Source organism: Haplochromis burtoni, unplaced genomic scaffold (genome assembly GCF_018398535.1).
Source record: "Haplochromis burtoni strain Fernald_Lab_line unplaced genomic scaffold, NCSU_Asbu1 Contig_184, whole genome shotgun sequence".
In the NCBI taxonomy this organism is placed as follows: domain Eukaryota; kingdom Metazoa; phylum Chordata; class Actinopteri; order Cichliformes; family Cichlidae; genus Haplochromis; species Haplochromis burtoni.
The window spans coordinates 251,198-273,706 of NW_024582545.1; the positions used below are offsets into that span (position 1 = coordinate 251,198).

Here is a 22,509-nt window from a genome sequence, read left to right on the forward strand (position 1 = left end):
TGCCTCCCTGGCTGGCGATCATTTCTGCATCATTGTCCAACATGAAACACAACTTTTAAATCGCAGCACGCCACTTCCGAACACATTTGTGTGTAGGCTTAACTCACTTTAACAAGCTAATGCAGTTCTCCTGCTCCCCTCAAAAGCACTTTCATATCTTCAGGACTTTGATAAATTTGATTAGATGATTACGTTTTTGAGAAGTCCCTCATAGCTGCAGACAAAGTCCCTGCAAATGGTAGAAAGTGGGTCAGGTGTAAATTGAAGATTTCTATGACTTATCGCTTTTGAATTCTGTCAACATACATTGTTGATATCAGTGCTTTTGAGACAGCGCAGCTACTGAATGAATGAAACCTTAGTAAATGTAGTGATGAAGAGGCCCTTCAGTGAATATAACCCATGTTACTCTAGCTACAATTTACAGATGAATCATTGCAGGCTATCATTAAGTGACTGTTTTGGAAAAGGGGCAGTTATGAGGTTATATTCACTGGATATGTGTGTGATGTTCAAAACCTGACTGTGCAATTGTGGGATACAGCGTCTTTATAAACTACTCTTCCAAAACAACATGGCCAAATTAAAATTAAACAAAAATCTTCTAGCTGCTTTTGTCAGAAGCAGTTTTTGACCATCAAAACTGGTTAGAAGTTTATTTTAAGCCTTGGTTTTAGGGTTAAATTTAGAATTAAGCTTAGCTTAGGGTCTGCTTAGTTTTGATGGTTAACTTGAGGGGTAACTTGGGATTGTGTAAATGTCCTCCCAAACAAGCATGTTTGCCCCTCACCCTAAGCACAGAGTGGCGCAAGCAACAGTTACTGTAGGTAATATTTCAGCATCAAATAAGAGAACGGGTGATCCAAATGACCTCAAACTTAGCATCACATCAAATTGTTACCCAAGCAACACACTTGCCAAGTTTGAAGCAGATCACGTGTACAGTTTTAGAGATAAGCGAAGAGCAAATAGACGTGGAGATTTCTCCAACTGTTCTCAAACATGTGATGGTGTTCAGCACACAGCAACTTTATTTTACTCTGTTTCTCTGATTATGATTGTGTGTGTGTGTGTGTGTGTGTGTGAGGATGCGCATGTACATAATGTCGAGTGGGAGTTCAGACATTCCCCTCCACAATAAAAGCGTTGTGCACCTCACAAAGCCTTCCCTGTGTGGATGCGGGCCGGGGGCGACGAAGGGGATACTCTGTCTTTATCAAACAGCCTTTAGCGAGTCCTGTGTGTGAATGGTGTTTTTTATGAAAGCACAGGCTCGCTGTGAGGCCATCTGAGACTTCTGAGGATGAGCACAATCCTAAAATATGAGCTGCAGATGAAGTGGAGGGAAAGAAGTCTGACTCAAGCAGCTGGCTTTCTTTTCCTTTTTTCCTACTAAGTGGAGCCTCTTATTCGGAATCTACTCCCATTTCAGCGCAGACATAGTTGGCTCAGAGCTTGGTGAAATTGAGAAACTCATTTTGTTTATTCACACGCGGAAATATTGTGACATTTAAGAGTGTGTGTGTGTGTGTGTGAACTGTAGTTTAGCTTGCGTACATGCCAAACCATCTGGCGTGCAGATCCCAGAGGCAGTGGAGGGGATTATTAAACAGACACGGCACAGAGAAGCGCAGCAGCAGTATCATATACACTGTACATCATTACTGACTTCATCTCTTCCAGCTCATCAGTTAAACCACTGCATGGCTAAAAGTATGTGGACACTTCAATCTTACCTCCATAGGGCATTGTTGAATAGTTCATTCTAAAACTGTGGATGCTTTTTGTAAAGTCTGCTCCCCTCTGTGGGAATATACAACACTCCCATTTAGGTACACTGTAAAACTAGCACTCACATTAAAACACTCACATTATAGCAGCTGGATTGCATTAAAAAACATATTTACTGTCGCAAAAAATATAAAAACAGAAAAAACAGTTTTTTGTAAAATTACAAGATCTTGTGTATTTTAAGCTTGTTATCTACAATTAAAATTTGCCTAAACGTTTCACCCCATTTGAACCACGTTCTATGCAAGAAACAGTCCCTAAGAAAACTGTCCGATGTCCTTTAATGTTAACGAATCAGCTGCTATTTCTGGCACATCAAGAGTATGGCGAACTGACGCTTTCGCACTTCCTGTCCATCAGGAGACAAAATGTTTTGTGTGCGACTCCAGGGAGATGTACGATGAGGAGAGCAACGACATCAGCCACACCATCGAGAACGTGGTCACCACCTTCGCCCCAAACCGCCTCAAGACCTGGTGGCAGTCGGAGAACGGTGAGAGACACAAACGCACTAGAGAAACAAGATGAGGGGTGTTTCCTGTTTACTTTGGAGGGAGAATAGCGTGTGAGCCCTCACAGAGGCCGATCTCATGAGTACTGAGCTCAGTAATGAGCAGACAGGAGATCACAGAGCCTCTCATAGCAGCCGTCCTTATGGGTGGGGCTTACAGGTGTGCTGAGGAGAACAGGTGTGCGGGTAAGAAACAGATGTGTGTCAACACTTGACTTTAAAGTGGAAAAAATGAGAAGCGTGACGTGAGACAGGAGAGCTTTAAGAGCTCCACGGAGAGACAGTTTATAACTGAGAGGTTTTCTCACCTGTAATCACCTGTTTCATTGTTATCCACTGGTACAGGGAGGAGCTTCACAGTGAAGCTTAAAACTACCAAATCCTTCCCAAATGTGAGGATTGTGGTCGTAATTTTTACGATTCCACTCATGATTTTCTTCCACTGACAAAATTACCAGCCAATCTTTTTATTTTGTACCATTTCTATGTAGACAAACCCAGATTCATTAATATGAGACTTTTCTATGAAACCTTATTAATATCACCCGGTTGTGCAAACGTTGTGCATCATTTAAACAAATTGTACTTATTTGGTATGTTTGGTTAATTTTATTGGTAATTGGTCAAACTGGTCAATTATTGCAGTTTGAAATAAAGTTTGGTGGATTTGAACAACTCAAGTTTTTGGGGTTACATGGGAAATGTATTCAGTGCACACAAAACGTCTTCCTGCACCTAAAGCTTTGTTTAAAGTTTGTGTGGATAAAATAAGTTCCCATAGAAGGAAGAAAGTAAGCACAGGTCAAATTTTGATGAATTTAACTCTGATATAATCTAAAATATACACATCGCATACAATAACATGAGAACAAACATATCGTATAATAAGTCATTAAAGTTTTCTATTTTATTTTCTTAAATTTGACATTTTTGTTTGACTTTCTTTTGGTTTTATGAATTCATTTTGCTCTCATGACAGCTCTAGTTTTACCATGAAAGTTTTCTGTGACTTTTCTCAAGAGATGCTTGTGTGAAAACTGGCGAGCCAAGTTCAACATCACTTGTTTGACTCATTCCTCAGTCAGCAACTTACATCACTTCTGGAAGTCATGAATCCTAACCTGTGTCTCAACCACAGAAACAAACGTCTTCTCCAACATACACAAACATCAGTGCACCTGATACGCTGCAGTCAGGTTGTTTAAATATACCAACTTGTGTTTAGTTTGCTTTATTCCAAACAAGCTGGGGAACATTTATATGCAATTCTCTGTGAAATTAAGTCCATGAATCCGCATCGTAAAATCTTTAGCTGGATCCTTCATGGTGATCCCAGTGCAGCTGGTTCCCATGCAGTTGTTCCTGCAGAGCGGTGGGAATCTGTCAGAGGTGTGAGTCACGGCAGAGCGGCGGCCAGCAGTGCAGATGGTTCTCAAACAGCAGGAAGCTGCAGGAGCCACTTGGGATTTCCTAATTCCCCCACAGGAATCTTCCAAGTCCTCCGAGCTGCTGTTTTTAAATTCAAACTCTGCTTTGAATGTTTTTACATATAAAGTTTTGCATGCAAGTAAATTTATGATGTTACTATTGGCTGAGTAACTGCAGCGTAAGAAAGCGAGCTGACTGTGTTAACTTTAACTGCGTAAAAGAGTCGAACGCATGTTAATGCGTGTGAAGAAATCAGTCTGTGAAAAACTTGAAATGTGTATTTCCTGTTTCCTGTCTGCTGCAGGTGTGGAGAACGTGATCATCCAGCTTGACCTGGAGGCGGAGTTTCATTTCACACACCTTATCATGACCTTCAAGGTGCCTGGTTTCCCTCACACACACACACACACATCATACAACTGCTGCCATACCCAGGGCAGGCAGAAAAACACAGTGTTGAACAGCTGTGGTGGGGAAACACTGAAAATCAGTCTCCTGAGAACGGTGGGAAGAGGAGGAGGAGGAGGAAGAGGAGGGAGAGGGCAAGTAAAAGAATGCAGCTCGCCTCTCGTGGCTGCTCGGCTTTGATGGTGGCCAGCTGGAGCTGCCTCTCATCAACTCAGCAGCTCTACGTCAGAGTCCAAACACTCTCAGAGACACAATGCACATCCGGCCCATCCAAGACAGGAAAGATCAGCTAATTTAGTTTATTTTAGCTTATTATGTATAAATTATAATTTATTTAAACAGAGAACTATTACAGAAAATGTGCATGTAGGCTATATTTTATTAAAATATTGGTTAAATGCCACTATGGTGTCAAAATCTTACGAAAAAATATTCCAAATAATTTGAAATAAGGTGGGTATCTGTTTTTCACCGTCACATGCATCATATAAAAAAAGTTTTAGAGTGACGTTTTTATATTAAACATAAGGCACACAAACATGTCACTATAAATAGCAGATTAAGTAAAGATGCTTAAAAAAACATGGAGATTAACACATCCTCTCTGTCCTCTGAAGAATCACTCTTACGTGTTAAATTGTTTTTATTTCAACCTTTTTATGTAATAAAAAAACCCCCCAAACACTAGAAAAAATGTTCCCTTATTATGGCTTAATGTAGACGTCTGTAGATTTCCACCCAGTCTTCAGGCAGAATATCATTTTATTTATTTTTCATATGTGAGTGATGCAGTGGCCATAAAAGAAACAGTCGTATCAGTTACAGTAATAAGATGCCTGTCGGTCTTTATCTGCCTGCAGACGTTTCGGCCGGCTGCCATGATGATCGAGCGCTCCATGGACAACGGAAAATCGTGGCAGGTTTATCGTTACTTTGCCTACGACTGCAATTCGACCTTCCCTGGCATTTCCACCGGGCCCATGGTCAGAGTGGACGACATCATCTGCGACTCCCGCTACTCTGATATCGAACCATCCACTGAGGGAGAGGCTAGTTTGTGTTTGCATTTTTTTCCCTCCCTCTGAAAACAAACTTTTCCATATTTTTAGTTCTTACCTTTCCCCCCTCGTGTCTCTTAGGTGATTTTTCGAGTGCTGGACCCCGCGTTTGACATTGACGACCCCTACAGCACAAGGATACAGAGTGAGCTGCTTCTGGTTTTAGAAACTCAAACATTTACTTTTGTGACCCTTTAAGATAAAGCTTTCTCTTTTAAAATCTGAAATGGATTCATATGAGTAAATAGATGATTCATGCCAAGTTTGAGGGGAAAAAAATCTAATCAATGCAGGTAATTTTACCATTCAGAAGGTAAAAAATCCTGGCAGAAACCAGGCTGTAAATATGCTTACACTGACATCATGACTATTGAGAGGTAAAGTGATCATCTCTTCATCTCTTCATCACAGCACCTGTTAGCTGGTGGGATAAATTAGGGGCAAGTGAACATTTTGCCCTCAAAGTCGATGTTTTAGAAGCAGGAAATATGGGAAAGTGTAAGGATTTGAGCGAGTTTGACAAGTGATGGCTAGATGATTGTGTCACAGCATCTCTGACTAATAAAACTGGTTAATCCGAAATTACTTAATTGAATGCAGCCACTCTTTTATATCAAATTAGTACCAGATTACAGGAAACTTATATAAAACCAATATGAAACTGATGAAAGATTTAACCTGAGTGAGACTCTGAACGTACCACAGAAGGATACCAGAATGATTTCCTTTAGTCAGCAGTTGTTGAGCTACCTGTAGCAGATCTGCAGGCGTCAGAGATCAGACAGGACCAACACTGGAAAGAATTTCTCAGGTGGAAGCAACTTGGACTTTGTAACCTCACACACTGCCTCTGTTCCTTGATCGCACACACATGCAGTTGGCTCATGTTAAGTACATGGTAATCGCTGTGGGTGTGTAAGGAACTGCGGCGGTATCCTCACGCTCAGAAACTCTGAAATCAGTGAGAAGAAATAAAACCAAAATACTGACTCGTTCATGGACTCTGGTACAGTTTCAGCAGGTCCTCTATTAGTACTTTAAGCTGATGGAATCAGCATTTTCTTTTTAATTTAGTTCGAAAGTGAAATTTAAAAAAATATTACTGTTAATTTTGAGTAAAAGAAAAGTAGAAATGTGGAGATTAAAATTGTTTCAAGTCAAACAACTGCTGCGGTCTGGGACCATGTAGTTTGCATTTTTACTTTCTTCATGGCTGTGAAACTTGAGCATTTTATCTGTAAATCTTTCCGCCTCCGGTCTTGTGGAGGGAAGGGAAAAAGTGGAAATATTTCTGTCCAACTTTCAGAATTGAGCATAACTTCAATTAAATAAATAAAGCACATGCAATTTGTCCCCTGAAACCTTGTGTTTAATGTCACAGTGATATAAACTGTGCTGTGTTGTCAAGGAGACTTGCGTGTGTATTAAGGGCTCAAAATGCCCTTGTGCACTTAACACAGCAGGACATCACTGAGCCTTTATGGACAGTAATGAGACTCACAGTTTGAGACTTTAAGGGTTGTGATGAAGAATGTCTTCTGAGTATGTTGCAGGCAAGACAGGCAGCATTAACCTAACACAGCGGGGGAAACTGGAGCTCTTGGAGCAAATTCATGCAGGAGAAGAGTCAAACTCCAAAAGAAGGGTCAGTCCTAGTTCAGACTCTCTTGGTGGGAGGTTGGAGCGCTATACGTGGGGCCAATGTGTCATAGTTTGCAGGAATTTGGACTCACAAGCAAAACTCTACAGGGAGACGGGTTAAACAGAAAGCACACCTTTAATGGTGGAAAAAACAACCGTTCAAAAATCCAAGAAAACAAAAATAGAAATCCAGACTTTTAGAACACATATTGAAAAACAACAGGGAAGTAAACTGAGGAATGTCAAAATAAAACAGGAAATCACCTACTGATACTGATACTACAACCTGAAAACACAAAGACTTTAAATAATAAACAAAAATTCCCACAAAGTTTAAAACTCTGGCGCTCAAGGGCCTGTTTGTGCATCCCATTAGTAACCTTACGTTGGGTGCACCAACTGGCTAGCTTTAGCCAGTCTGCAGCTTCTGCTGCCTCTGCAAGCCTTTTGCAACCCACTTAAAATATAGTTGCTCTTTTTCTTATTGTTTCTGTGTTAATTTTTATCCCACACAATACTGTTCAATGCAGATGCAATAATGATAATAATAATAATAACAATATTAATAATAGTAATATTCTCAATGTGATGAAAGTGATCCTGACTGAAACATAGATGCTTTGGATTTAATGAAACACTTTCACAGATGTCTGCGGGCGAGATACTAATCTCCCTGTAAAACAGTGTGTGTGTGTGTGTGTGTGTGTGTGTGTGTGTGTGTGTGTGTGTGTGTGTGCGTGTGTAACCATTTTAATAATACATTCCTGTGTGTACACAGACATGCTGAAGATCACGAACCTCAGGGCGAAGTTCATGAAGCTCCACACTCTGGGTGACAACCTGCTCGACTCCAGCGACGAGGTGAAGGATAAGTACTACTACGCCCTCTATGACATGGTCGTCCGGGGAAATTGCTTCTGCTATGGGCACGCCTCCGAGTGTGCCCCAATTGATGGAGCGCCGACAAGTGCAGAGGGCATGGTATGTCACACAGGCATATAAAGAAAAGGCGAAAAACACCATTTTTGCCATTTTTAAATCTAATTTAAACTTATTCTGCTGAGGCAGACCATGACACAAAGTAAGTAATAACCTAAAATAATTAATTTAATGATGAAACAAGCATGCAATAAGTCTAATAAATTGGATCTCATGGTGTTTATCAGTGAGTTACGGAAGAGGATTAGGGCCACGGGAAAATAAAAAAGTGGGCACATCTTTTTTTCTTGCTTTCCAGAATTCTGAGAAAAATGTCAGAAACGTTGGAATCAGAATTCTCGGGGGAAAGTCAGAATTCTTTTTTTCTCAGAATTCTGAGATTAAAGTCAGAATTCTTCAGCAGAATTCAAAGAAAAAAGTCAGAATTTGAGAAAAAATTAATTAATTATTTTTTGTCAGAATTCCAACTTTTTCCTCAGAATTCTGACTTTTTTGTCCGAATTGTTTTTTAAGAATTGTGACTTTTTTCTCAGAACTCTAACTTTAATTTCAGAATTCTGACTTTTTTGTCAGAATTCTGACTTTTTCTTAGAAATCTTACCACTGGGGATGAGATGATGCGAGGAAGGTGTGTGAATTCAATTCAGTTCTTTTAAGCACAACAACAGTTGCCTCAAGGCACTTTATATTGTGTGCTAAAGATCATACAATACGGCTAGGAAAACAGAGTAAATCCGAGCAATTAGATGAGCCCCTACAAGCAAGTGCTTTGACGACAGTGGGAAAGAAAAACTCCCTTTTAGGAGGAAGAAACCTCCAGTAGAACCAGGCTATAATAATTTTGTCAAGCCTGAAATGTTAAAAAAGCACTTCAGTGCTGAAGAAACCTGATTCAGCTTCGTATATTTTAATAAACTGATATCAACAAACATATTTGGCTATCAGACAAATCAAATCAAATCACTTTTATTGTCACATCACATGTGCAGGTACATTGGTACAGCACATGTGAGTGAAATTCTTGTGTGCGAGCTTCACAAGCAACAGAGTTGTGCAAAATACAATAATGTAAACAGGCAAAATATACGAATGGCGAAATCTGAAACTAATAAATATATGTACAATATATAATAGTATATGCAAAAAAAAATAAAAAAATTTCTGGATGTGTATACTAAATGTTTTTCTACGTGTGTGTGTGTGTATACACATATTTTACAAATTAAATAGAGTCAATAAATAAAATATATAAAAATATACAGAGTTGAGACATGTGCAAAACATTGTGGTGGTTAAATCAGTAATAAGCTATTACTGTATATGTGTGCGTGTGTGTGTGTGTGTGTAGGTCCATGGCCGGTGCATGTGCAATCACAACACTGAGGGACTGAACTGCGAGCGCTGCCAAGACTTTTATCACGATTTGCCTTGGAGGCCTGCTGAGGGACGAAACACCCACGCCTGCAAGAGTAAGAACACAAACATGGAAAAGTCTGTCTACAGCTCTCAGCTCTTTAAACTCAGAGTAAGATCTCCACAAACATGATGACAGTCCTGACAGCAAACAGGGAGACTGACAGTCAAAGAACGCTTAATTGATATGTGTAGGATAATGTTTTAACCACAAAGGAAGCAGTGAAACTTTCAGGGGTAAAACTGGTTTGCGTATTTTAATTGAATGTAAACTTTTTACCCATTCACACACACATTCACACACTGGTGATGGCAAGCTACATTGTAGCCACAGCCACCCTGGGGCGCACTGACAGAGGCGAGGCTGCCGGACACTGGCGCCACCGGGCCCTCTGACCACCACCAGTAGGCAACGGGTGAAGTGTCTTGCCCAAGGACACAACGACCGAGACTGTCGGAGCCGGGCTCGAACCGGCAACCTTCCGATTACAATATGAACTCCCAACTCTTGAGCCACGATCGCCCCACATGCCGCACAGCAAGAAGGTCCTGAGTTCAATTCCACCATCAGGCTGGGGTCTTTCTGTGTGGAGTTTGCATGTTCTCCCCGTGTTTGCGTGGGTTCACTCTGGGTACTTCGGCTTCCTCCCACCGTCCAAAGACATGCAACTTGTGGGGATAGGTTAATTGGATAATCCAAATTGCCACTAAGTTTGAATGTGCGAGTGAATGGTTGTCTGTCCCTGTGTGTTGGCCCTGCGACAGACTGGCGACCTGTCCAGGGTGTACCCCGCCTCTCGCCCTATGACAGCTGGGATAGGCTCCAGCGCCCCCCGCGACCCTGAAAAGGATAAGCGGAAGTGAATGGATGGATGGATGTAAACTTTTTAATTGGTAGTAAAGTTATGAAAACACTGAAAATGTGAACAGGAAATGTGCTCTTCTGTTTTCAAAGAAAACTCAAAGTCTACGTTTCACTTTCCTTCTTTCTCAGAGTGTGAGTGTAACCAGCACTCCACGTCGTGCCACTTTGACCTGGCCGTGTACGTGGCGTCCGGCAACGTGAGCGGAGGCGTGTGTGACGACTGTCAGCACAACACGCTGGGCCGACAGTGCGAGCAGTGCGCGCCGTTCTTCTACCAGCACCCCAGCAGAAACCTGAGGGACCCAAACGTCTGTGAACGTAGGTCACTGCTACGCAACCGCAGTTCAGTCTATCATGAGAGAAAACATGAAAACATCTGTTATAAAATCAGAGTAAAGAATTTGTAAGTTTGGAATAAGCTGCAAAAAATCTACTAAATTGTCCTTAGTGATATCAGAAGTGATGCTACAAACTACATCCTGCTACATATGATATATTTTTGATATCTTTGGCATATTGAGCCTTATACTGTGGTGTCCATTCCTTTTTTAATCTCTTTAATGTCTTTTTCTTCTCTCTAGCCTGTAACTGCGAGCCTTCCGGTTCTCTGGAGGGTGGCCTGTGTGACCCGAGGACAGATGTGATTGCCGGGCTGATCTCAGGTCAGTGTCGGTGCAAAGCCAATGTGGAAGGAGAGCGCTGCGACCACTGCAGACAAGGACACTACGGGCTGGGACAAGGGCCACATGGCTGCCTGCGTAAGTCAGATTATACGCTTTCTTATGAAATCTTATTAGAGTAAAGGTTAACACAAGGAGATGGAAACAAAATGCTACAAAATAAAGTGAGTTAATTCGTAATTAAACCCTGAAAAACCGAGCAAACCTTAAACTAAGGTTAAGGTTGTTGGTATGTTGGTGAAAACTCTAAATATGTCGATGGTCCCAGATCCAGATGAATGGGAGGTTAGATCAGGAAGGGCATCCTGTGCAAAATCAGCCAAATCACACATGTGAATCCATCCGCTGTGCAAATAATAATGCAGCACAAAGTTCTTACTTCCTGTATAATCTATAGAGAAGTCCCTCTACATTTTAAAATTCAAATAGATCATAGTATATTAAATATACCCTAATTTCAGCATGTTAATATGTACATTTGTGGAATTTTAGGGTAAAAAAATTGAAGTGATTTGGTTCGAGGAAGACAATAATAATAAAATATCATAGTAATACCACAGAACTTCAAATGAAAATAGACACAAACATACTCAGTATAGATAAACATACAGTAACTACAGTCAGACAGGCTGATGCAGTTTATCCTGTTGCTTCGTTTTGTGTTTTGGCAGCTTGCACCTGTAATCCGCTGGGAATGCTGCCAGGAGGAAAGCCGTGTGATTCAGACACAGGACGCTGCTTCTGCAAACGCCTCGTCGAAGGACACAACTGTGATCAGTGTCGGGTACGGATCCACGCTCACTCTGGATACCTTCCTCTCTGCCTTAGTGCGCTTATTACTCATAAACATCTGCTTTCTGCTTTTACAGCCACAGCATTGGGGTCTGTCCAATGACATGGATGGCTGCAGACCATGTGACTGTGACCAGGGTGGGGCTGTCAACAATGAGTAGGTGTAATTAATGATATTAAAAACATCTGTGTTTAGTTGTAGTAATATGACAGGTCCCTATAAGTGGGTCATTTCATGCCAGCTGACCAAATGTTTCCTTCATCACAAAAATGTTTTGAGCATAAAATGACCCTTAATTTTTGGAAAAATGTCCAATAAAGCAGTTTTCGTATAAGTCTGCAAACAGGCTTTTTCACTGCTGCAAAGTAAAGTGTTTTGTGTCTTTGGGATTGGCTTGTTTTTTAAGACAGCCTCAAGTGGCCAGGTTAGGAACTGCAGGTTATGGTTGCATTTTTTCACCTCCAGAAGTTTCTGTTTGCATGTGACTCAGGCCACTTCTTAACCAAAGTGAAGGTCTATGCTAGACAGATGCATGTTTCTATATTAGTTATTTTTATTAAAATGCATTTTACAATTGTACATGGAGGCAAGAAGAGATTACCATTGACCATTAAATAGAACAGCTCCTGCAGAAAGATGTGCAGCTGTTTTGCCTCTAAAGAAGAAAGATGTCTAACAGGAAGCAATGAAATTAATGGAAGATCTCACCATTTTCATTAAATTATAAACAAGGAAAAAAATAGTTTATGCATGTGGATGTGTAAAACTTTGTCTTTCTTTTTCCGACCTGCCATCTCTCCACAGCTGCGATCCTCACACAGGACAGTGTGTGTGCAGGGAGCACATGTTCGGGCGCCGCTGCGATCAGGTCGAGTCCGGCTACTACTTCATGGCTCTGGATCACTACATATACGAGGCAGAGGACGCCAAGCACGGCCCTGTGAGTGTGTTCACATCGGCTTGTGGTGCTTTTTTTTCCCTCCAGATTTGTGAACGTTTGTTTCCCCATCAGGGCGTGACGCTGGTACCTCGGCCCTATCCTGAAGGTCGGAGTCCTACGTGGACTGGTATGGGCTTCGTTAATGTGCCAGAAGGAACCTATCTAGAGTTCAGCATCGACAATATTCCCGAGTCCATGGACTATGACATCCTTATACGCTATGAGCCACAGGTAACACAAATGATCTGCATATTTCAGAGTCAGTTATTGCTCCATGGCATTTTGAAAGAACCTTTGTCACTAACTTTTTATGGTTTCTTTCTTTACTGAACATTTTCCTAAAGTTTGGTCGAATATTTTTGCGTAATCTTTTGAGCAGGCAGACAAACAGGCAGAAAACTCGTGCAAACATCAATGAGATCTCCTGTCCTTTCCGTCATTAATTAAATTAAAATATTCTCTACATAAACCCTGAGTTATCTAGTTCATCAATAAGTGTTGATAAATATGAAGTATGTGACAGCTGTTTGCCAACTGGAATACCATTGTTTAGAGAAATATCTAATCAGCCACTCACATGGCAGCAACTCAGTGCATTCAGGCATTTGCACTGCACAGCCATCTCTAGAGTTTACAGAGAACGGTCCGAGTAAGAGGAAACATCCAGTGAGCGGCAGTTCTCAGAGGAGCATTGCCAGACTGTTTCAAGTCGAAGGCATCAGTAACTTAAAAAAAACACTCGTTACAACCAAAGTATGCAGAAGAGCATGTCTGAATACTACAGCAGCAGAAGACCACACCTGTTAGCTAAGAACAAGAAACTAGGGCAATAATTCATTCACCAAAGTTGGACAGAAGATTGGGAAAAACTTTGCCTGAATGCCAACTATCTCTTTTTCATGAAACATGTGACACAGGGTAGCCTATGGACAGTTTATTTGAATAAATACACTCAAACAGAAACAAAGACGGAGGAACGATGAAGGAATACCACATGTATGTTTGTTTGTCGACAGCTACCGGAGCAATGGGAGGAGGTGAACATCCAAGTGCAGCGCCCCGTCTTCAACCCTCCAAACTACTCCAGTCACTGCAGTAACTCTTTCCAGAGCGGAGACCAGCAGTCGATCTCTCTTCCACCTGGATCCAGGTAAAACATTCATTTACTGTACACTGAACATGCTCACACAGACACATAAACTAACTCTGTGTGTGTGTTTCAGACATGTGTTGCTGGTGAGGCCGGTGTGTTTTGAGAAAGGGCTGAACTACACGATCCAACTCAATCTGCCTCTCTACTCGTCAGTCAGCACCGTCCAGAACCCGTACACACTCATCGATTCGGTATGTGGCTTTGCACACAAACACACACCTGTTCAGACAGGTCCTGCCTGTACTCCAGGACCTGGCCTGCTCAGATCGTACGGCTCTCTTGAAATGTAAAAACTTAAGACCACGGACACTCATTTTCTAAAGCAGTTGCTTTAGGAACATTTCATGTCCTTCCAAGCCAGTGAAAGCTCCAACTGTTGGTCCATAGTAGCCCTCAGTAGCTCCTTACGCTCTTCTCTGTTTTTAAAGGTGGTGCTGATGCCCCGTGTCAGAGAGCTAGAAATGTTCCACGGAGACGTGGGAGAGCAAGCATGGGATACGTTCCAGCGCTATCGATGTCTGGAGAACAGCCAGAGCATCATAAAGAGCCCCATGACCGACATCTGTAAACAGTACATCTTCAGTGCCTCTGCCTTGCTGCACAAAGGAGCCATGGGTGTGTTGTTCATCTTCATCTTCAGAATCTGAAGATGTTAAAAATTGTTCCTGCTTCCATTCTCATCACCTTTCCCCCCCAATCTCATCCCTCAGCTTGCCAGTGTGACCCTCAGGGTTCACTCAGCTCCCTGTGTGACCCCAGTGGTGGTCAGTGCCAGTGCCGACACAACATCGCAGGCAGGAACTGCGACCGTTGCGCCCCGGCTACCTTCCTGTTCGGCCCTGCCGGCTGCAGACGTGAGTGCAGCTGAAGTTCAATGCCGACGTGTTCATCTTCAGTTTAGATGTTTACTTTAATCCTAATCCCTTCACCCCCACAGCTTGTAACTGTGACCCCCTGGGCTCTGTCAGCCCCTTGTGCCACGAGGCCACCGGCCACTGCGAGTGTGTTCCAGGGGCCACGGGTCGCCAGTGTTCACACTGCCTGCCGGGCTTCTGGGGCTTCCCTCATTGCCGACCGTGCCAGTGTAACGGCCACAGCGAGTACTGCCACCCTCAGACTGGAGAGTGTCAGGGCTGCAGAGACTTCACCACCGGACACCACTGCGAGAGGTGAGGATGTGAATGTAGATGCAGTGGTGGTAGCTTAAATCTGCTAATACTAGTGAGGTAGAGACAGATATTATAGAGATTCAACATAAAAGAATTAGTATAATAGCTTTTCAAGGGCCTCAAAGCTCATTTCCTTGGTCAAGGAAAAAGGGAGATTTAACCATTAAACCCCAATGTGTGGAAAGGAGTGTAGATGTCTAAAAAAAAAAGGTGGCAACATATAAGGACAGCAGAAGATAGCATTTCTTAGCCCACAGTATTTGTCAAATTTGAATTAAAGATGAGAACAATAAGCACAAGCATCAGTTACAAAAAGAACAGGACAAAAAACCTGACTTCCTCAGTTAATTCAGTTTTCTGTCATTTATCCCTGTAAACCCTGAACCATTAAAGAATTACCAGAAAATTCAATTTGACCGTGTTTATGGGTTATAAACACTGTTATTAGTGAGTGTTTATTGAACCTTCTTACAGAGACTATTTTCTAGAAATTAAATTTATATATTCTTGTGCAGTTTCATTGCTTAGAAAAGTTAATTGTGCATTTTATTCCGTTTTTTTAGGGAAAAAACACTCCAATCATGCAGAAATCTTAAAAAACTCACAAAATCTTATGCATCAAATATGACACACTTGGCATTACAGGGTTGAAAATAAAAGAATAAACGTTTCATTTGGTTTTTTTTCTTGCGTAACACTGCTAGTGATGAAGACACTTCAAATAAAACTTCCATTTCCTTTTTTTTGCCGTTCATAATTTAAAGTTTCAGGTTGTTATCTCAAGAATTTGGCCTATTAACTCAAACTTCTGAGAAAATGACCTGAAAATAAAGAAATCCTGAAATTTATAGTTAATAAATCAAAATGTTCAGTTATGGATGGCAACATTTTTATTTTATATTATTTATTTAGTTTTTGTGCAGCAGAAAGAGGCTTATAAAGATTATTATTATTATTATCATTATTATTATTATTATTATTATTAAGTTGTCTGAGGAAAACTGCACAGTGCTGGAGTTGTGGATCTGCAAGCCGCTTTGCAACCCATCCAAACCCAGCTCCTTCTCTCCTGTGTTGAACTGAGTCTATCCGATGTAATTTTAAGGCAAAATTATATGAATGCAGCTATATGGGACGTTGCAGTTTGGGCAGACATTTCTTCAGTACTCAGGTGTCTCTCAGAAACAGTTGATTTTTACTAACCTTTTCCTTCCAGATCTAAACTGAAGGATCCATTAACACCTTTTCTTCTGCTACCAGGTGTTTGAGCGGTTACCATGGTGACCCAGAGCTGGGTTCAGGCGGATACTGTCGCCCTTGTATGTGTCCTGATGGGCCACGCAGCAGACGCCAGTTTGCGGACAGCTGTTACCTTCTGCCTAATACCAATCAGCTGGTGTGTGTGTGCGGCCGCGGATACAAAGGCATGTAAACACAACACTTCACAGATTTGTTTTTATGTAAGCGGGGCTCAGGTGCAGTTTTTGTCAACATGTCTTCACGTCACACGCTCATCACAAGTACAAACACACTTCAGTAGTCTGTTATTAGCGTGCCAGACCTCAATCTTTAGATTCAAGAGGAAAAGAAAAGCAACAAACTTGAGGTCTCATGTACGATACCATACCAGCTGACTTGTCTCCTGCATCCCTTCCAGGTGTCAGGTGCGACGAGTGTGCCCCGGGTTACTTTGGGAATCCTCTGGTGCCCGGTGGGCGCTGCATGCCCTGCCAGTGCAACAACAACATCGACATGCACGACCTGGACTCCTGCGATGCTCGCACCGGCGCCTGTCTCAAATGCCTGTACCACACCCAGGGCGACGGGTGCCAGCACTGCAAACTGGGTTACTATGGCAATGCTACCACACAGAGCTGCAGGAGTGAGTACAGCTGAACACGATTCATCATATTTATTGTTATCCAAAAATATATTTGTTAGTGCTTCCTGTGTGTAATGCCGGTTTCACTTTCCTGCTAAATAATTGTAGCCACAGCCAGAAGGAGGCCAGTACACATCTTCCCAGTCTTGGTGCATGTGATTACAGTGACCTCTGACTTTTAAATCAGCTGTGTTGGATCAAGGACACATCTAAAACCTGCAGGACACCGGCCCTTGAGGCTTGGAGTTCGACACCTGTGCTATAGACTGTATTTAAAAGATAGACACAGTCAAAGTAGTGTCTGTCATTGGATTGTGGACGACCTTTTTCTGAGTTTAGCATTTGGATCGTTGCCTTCTTGTTTTTGTGTATCCAAAAGTGATCGTCATGAATACATTTGGACCTAATGGTAGAGTGGTTAACATATTTACTTGGTAACGCGAAGGTTGCTGATTTGATTCTAGCCAGAGCCTCAAACCCCCTTTGTGGTTGGGTCAGGTAGCAACCCCTGTGACAAAGGAGCAGTCAAAAGCAGCTAAACTGGACCCAGACTGTTGGAATAGTTAAACCCGCAGAAGTTCAATTTACCAGAGAATTTATGTCAAAATGTAAAGGTGGACGTTTTAAAATTGGAGTCTGTTGTGGTTTCTTGTGTGACATATTGCGAGCATTGCTTGAGAATTCGTCACATCCAAAATAGCGAATTGGATATTGGACAAAGAAGGTGCTGCACCAAATCCTCCTCATGATTGCTTTGGTCACTTGTAATTTTAAAGTTGGCGACTTGACTACAAACACTTGCTGATTTCTTGCTGTAAAAGCAGCTAGTCTATGTTAACAAACATAGACAGATCTCAAATATCCATCTAGCCAGTAAATTTCCCATAATTCTGCGGTGCATCTTTCTTGTTTCTTTCTTTCTTCACTCCGCAGAGTGCACGTGTTATTCAGTAGGGACGATTCCTTATGCCTGTTCGTCCCCCGATGACTGTCAGTGCGACCAGCGCAGTGGCCAGTGTCCCTGCCAGCCCAACGTTGTCGGTCAGCACTGCGACCGCTGCGCTCCAGATACGTGGAACCTCACCAGCGGGACGGGCTGCCAGCGCTGCGACTGCGATCCTGTCCACTCGTTCAAATCCTCCTGCAATGAGGTGAGGCAGACTGTGTTTATAACCATATTTTGTCCTTTAACACTATCATGCAGTAACTTTTGGGTAAGCCTTTTAACTTTTAGAGACATTTTAGGTGATGAAATCTAAAACTTGTGCTCAGTTGCTTGGTGTGAGCCACCTGGAGCACAAATACCACTAGAAATTTTTATTTCTGGTAGGATTATCCATACCAAGCAGGTCAATGCCAGATGAATGGTTTCCCTGCTCAGATTTTTCCTGTATCTGCCAGGCTGGATGTATGTATAAAGATATAGGAATGGGTATTTATAGTAACAGTTGGGAAAAGAACCGGAGCAAACAGTGTGGACGGAAACATGTGGATATGTATCCAAGGACAGTATTGACATTTCAGGAGAACAAGAAATCTAAACTCCAGTTAATTAAGTAATGAAACCCCCGCACCATCGTCTCAGCAGCTACTCCAGTTAACTCTCTCTGAACACGATCTGAAATGAACCACAAAATCCTGTCCATCTATGAGCTGCTGTTTCCAAACTTTCTCTTACATAGTGTTGGGGATTGGTTTTCCCAAACCCCCACACCGTAGGGTGTGACCATCTCAACAACTTCAAGTAGTTTTTGATATATGGACTCCAGCTGTTTAGGACCTGCTTCTCTCCTCTCACATGTAAAGAACTGATGACACTCACTCACACGAAACATTCAGCTTTCTGTGTTTACTGGCTTCATTCCATCGGAGGAAGGAAGTCTCGGAATACACTGTGGAATGACACAGGAATTTTCTTTCCTGGCAGGAACAAATTCTGCCAAACTTCAAAGCTTTATTGTGTCTGCATCGGAGAGAAGAGCTTTGAAGTTTATTGAACGCTCTGACCTGATCGCTGTGTTTTTTGCGCTGCCTGCAGGTTACAGGACAATGCATGTGCAAGCCCGGTTTTGGTGGCCGGATGTGCCGGGAGTGCAAAGAGCTCTTCTGGGGGAATCCAGAGGTCAAATGTTATGGTAAGATATCACCACCACCCAAATGCAGGACCAGAGAGTCAAACATTTGAAGGTCAGCCAGTCTGCCAGGGAGTATACAAGAAAGAACTCGGTGAACTACTTTAAACATGACAGAAAAATGCAAACAAGAAACCATCAGGAACTCTGGGATATGCCTGGAAGGTTTCATGTCAGTGAGAACAAGACTATCTGGCAGCTGGCTGTGGGAAACAGGGGGGTGGATGCATATAGCAAGAATACCAACAGGGTAACAGGTGAGACAAACTGAGCACAGGAGAAATACTACTAAAATAATCCCGGTTACTTAGTGAGTCTGACCCACCAACATATTTCTTTACTCAGAATTTTATACAAACGTAAAGAGCCCATTGTAAAATGTAAAAGGATATTTCAGTAAATTACAGGGAAAATGTAGAAAATATGTCTCGTTTTTTAAAAGAAAAACTTGACTGTATTAACTAAAATTCAGTGTAAAAGTCTTTTGACTGCTGGTAGACACTGACATGTTCAAAGTAATGCTCAGGTGTTGAGTAGCTTGCTGGTGGTCGGTTGTTTAAGATGGACAGCGGCACTATTAGAAATATGATCAGGAACAATAAAGACACATTTTATCAGTTGTAAGAAATTGGAAGTCCTCTTGTTTTTAATGGCAACATGGGAAGAATGGAGAGGCTCTGTTTTTATGTGCTTTTCCTGAACGAGACATAAAAACAGGCATAATATCAACTAACAACAGATGGAAACTAAACAAGTAGGTCCAAGAACCGAACCCTGTGGGACTCCACATCTTATTAGATCAGCTGATGAAATAAAGTTGACCGCAGTGACTCTGAATACTCTATAGGTGAAGTAGAAGTAGGATGAGACCCATTTGAGTGCCTTTCTACTTTGGTCAGCCTCATTCCTAAGTCTCTTGAGGGAAATGCTACGGTCAACTATCAAATGCTGTAGTCAGGCCTAGTAAAAGCTTTATCCTCCTGTTTCTGCTCCTCCTTACTTTAGAGGTCACCATGGTGGATCACCTTCCTCCATCTCACCCTGTTTCTACCATCTCCTTCTGTCACACCAACCTTCACCACATTCATGAATCTCCTCTGAGGCTCATTTCCTCCTCCCTGGCAGCACCAATATGTCCACTATCCCTCCTCTGCACATGTCCGAACCATGTCAGTCTTTCCTCTCTGACTTCACCAGTTAAAATAAGAACAGTAAGATTACCTGAAATTGAAGCCAAAGTAAAGCGGTTTCTGTACTGCCAGAGAGGTTGTTGTCTTTCATTACCTCTACGAGCTGCTTTATAACCACTTTCTCAAGAATTGTTGGAAGTGGGGGTAATTTGGAGACAGGATTGTAGATATGGGGCTGTGTTGGTTGGGTAAAATAGCCTGGGACATGGACAGATCAAAGGGCTCCAACTTCAAGGAGGTTAGCAGCGCCCCGAAGGAGCGTCTAGTCTAGAAACTACTCCGAAATTCATCATATCAGCTTGTTTTTGCCGCCCCCAGGTGGTACGTACGGTCTGATGGTACGGTGCTTATTTTTCTTTTGCCTTTTGTGAAGTTTTTGTAGCTCTAAACATCTCACAAGCTTATATAACCTTCTAGCAGCTTTTTTGCCTTCCACAGAAAGGGAAACTTAATGAGGCTCCGGCCCCTCTGAGACCCTGAATAGGGAAGGAGTTAAGAAGGACATGCCACTGTGGCCTTGTTTTTATTTTTATCAGTATTGTCTTCACACTGCAGACCTTCAGTCTTACGCTGAGCACCAACAATACCCTCACTTCTATTTCAGCACGTTGGAGCTAAACCATCACTATTCTAATACTTCCTGATGTGTCCTTGTGGTTGGATCTTAGTATTCATGTTCTCACAGGATGTTATTCTTGTGACTCAGTGGGAGACCAGCAGCGATAGCTTTGAAATGGTTTCCAGATGATTCGGCTTACTCCGACAGCAGTTACGTGTCGGTAGCACTCAGTCAGCCGGGTTGGCGCTCAGCTTTGTTTTTGGATCCTGAAAATTTTTATTGTCTGCGAAACAAACTGCTGAAGAGTCCATCTGCAGTAAAGTGTCCCACAGTAGCTGGCTCACCCTCAGAGAAAGAGAGAGCAGCAGGGGCAGCTGGATCTGGGAATGACCTCTTCTCATGAGAAGCAGATGTTCTCCAGAATTCCCAGGCTTCCCATTTTCGCCACGGACAAACACACAGAGGAAACAGGAATATGAAATATTCCCATTGAATTCTCTGATGATCTTTTAAGCCTTGAAAGCAGCTGGACTTCACCTCCTTTCTGCACAGATGATGAAATAATGCAGCAATTTACAGGAACGCTGCGGCCTCCTCAGTGAGGAGTGTTACATGTATATGTTGTATGCAGATTAAAAAAAATGCCTCCGATTTACAAGTGTCAGCGGTTAAAATGTCTTTTTAATATAATAGTAGTGTAGCTTTTCTCAATTAGTAACCAATAATCACCATTTACATTCATCCATGACTGTGTTTCTGCAGAAAGATGTAACAATTCAACCTCATTAAACCAGAGCCTCACCTTCTGTTGCATAAATCACACAAATATAACCCCAAAAGGTTTGGACGCTCACTGCATAAAATAAAAATAAAAACCAGAAAATCTCTTTTATACACAGTAGAATATTGAAAAACATACCACATGTTTAAACTGAAAAAATGTACAATTTCAAAGCATCCCCTCTTCTTTTTACAACAGTCCACAAACGTCTGGGAACTGAGCAAACCAGCAGTTCTCATCTGAGGGAGGATTCCAGCTGCTCAGCAGTCCTCAGTCTTCTTCTTAGTTTTTTTTTTCTTGATTACAAATTCCAGACTTCAAACTGAGCATTGATATCAAGCTGTATGATCCCTCTCCTCTTTAGTCTAGAGGATGCGGGGTCCATGTTTTCCAAGAAAGAATTTAAAATTTTAGTTCGTCTGACCTCAGCTTTCCACTTTTACTCAGAGAAGACAGCGGTGTTTCTGGATCATGCGCACATGTGGCTTCTTCTTTGCATCACAGAGGCTGGATTTATAGATGGCACAGAGAACTGTGCTCATGCAGTGATCTCAGTAATGACAGAATCATGTCTGTTTTTTAATGCAGTGCTGTCTGAGGGCCTGAACACCACAATCCAGTGATTTTTGGTCTTTTCTCTTGCGCACAGAGATTTCTCCAGATTTTCTGAATCTTCTGATGTTGTTATGACATAAACTGTAGATGACAAGATATTCAAAGTCGTCATGATTTTACCTTGAGGAATGTTATTGTAAAATTGTCGGACAATTTGTAGACAGTTATTTTGCAGATTGGTGAACCTCTGTCTATCTCTAAGATGTTCTTTTTTGTCAGCGTTAATGTCATTAAAATTATGGTAGCGGCATAACCGCATTAACGCGGCAAATGTCCGTTAGCGAGTTAGCGCGGATCGCCTCGTGCGTGGGGCTGCACGGCAAGATTAAGGAGATTAACGCTGAGAGCACTAGTTCTTTTTAAAGTGAATTGGTTGCAAAAATGCTCCTAAAGCATTTTTTTTGCCCCCTTTTTCTCTGAGACATACTGCCATCAAATGTTTCATGAAATAATCAAATGTCTCAGTTTAGACATTTCATATGTTCTCTATGTTCTAAGTACAGGAACACTGATGGGGAATATCTGTCAGACTGTTTTTTCCTTCTTTCTGACACGTGATAT

General features: G+C 42.0%; 1 protein-coding gene across 2 annotated transcripts in view; it reads left to right on the forward strand.

The window, feature by feature from the left end:
* The window catches only part of lamb1b (laminin, beta 1b), a 30,555-nt gene that overhangs the window by 2,820 nt on the left and 5,226 nt on the right, over positions 1-22,509 (forward strand). The window contains exons 3-23 of one of the 2 annotated variants that reach the window (XM_005934256.2): positions 2,152-2,284; positions 4,035-4,108; positions 4,999-5,187; positions 5,278-5,341; positions 7,616-7,818; positions 9,125-9,245; positions 10,184-10,372; positions 10,636-10,812; positions 11,406-11,518; positions 11,604-11,683; positions 12,332-12,467; positions 12,540-12,698; positions 13,484-13,617; positions 13,691-13,811; positions 14,049-14,235; positions 14,331-14,474; positions 14,558-14,789; positions 16,050-16,213; positions 16,447-16,671; positions 17,605-17,822; positions 18,710-18,806. In XM_005934256.2, the coding sequence (XP_005934318.1) occupies positions 2,152-2,284; positions 4,035-4,108; positions 4,999-5,187; positions 5,278-5,341; positions 7,616-7,818; positions 9,125-9,245; positions 10,184-10,372; positions 10,636-10,812; positions 11,406-11,518; positions 11,604-11,683; positions 12,332-12,467; positions 12,540-12,698; positions 13,484-13,617; positions 13,691-13,811; positions 14,049-14,235; positions 14,331-14,474; positions 14,558-14,789; positions 16,050-16,213; positions 16,447-16,671; positions 17,605-17,822; positions 18,710-18,806 (3,160 nt within the window). Of the gene's footprint in view, positions 1-2,151; positions 2,285-4,034; positions 4,109-4,998; positions 5,188-5,277; positions 5,342-5,592; positions 6,842-7,615; positions 7,819-9,124; positions 9,246-10,183; positions 10,373-10,635; positions 10,813-11,405; positions 11,519-11,603; positions 11,684-12,331; positions 12,468-12,539; positions 12,699-13,483; positions 13,618-13,690; positions 13,812-14,048; positions 14,236-14,330; positions 14,475-14,557; positions 14,790-16,049; positions 16,214-16,446; positions 16,672-17,604; positions 17,823-18,709; positions 18,807-22,509 lie in introns of those variants that run through there. The other variant, XM_005934257.3, reaches the window with a different exon arrangement.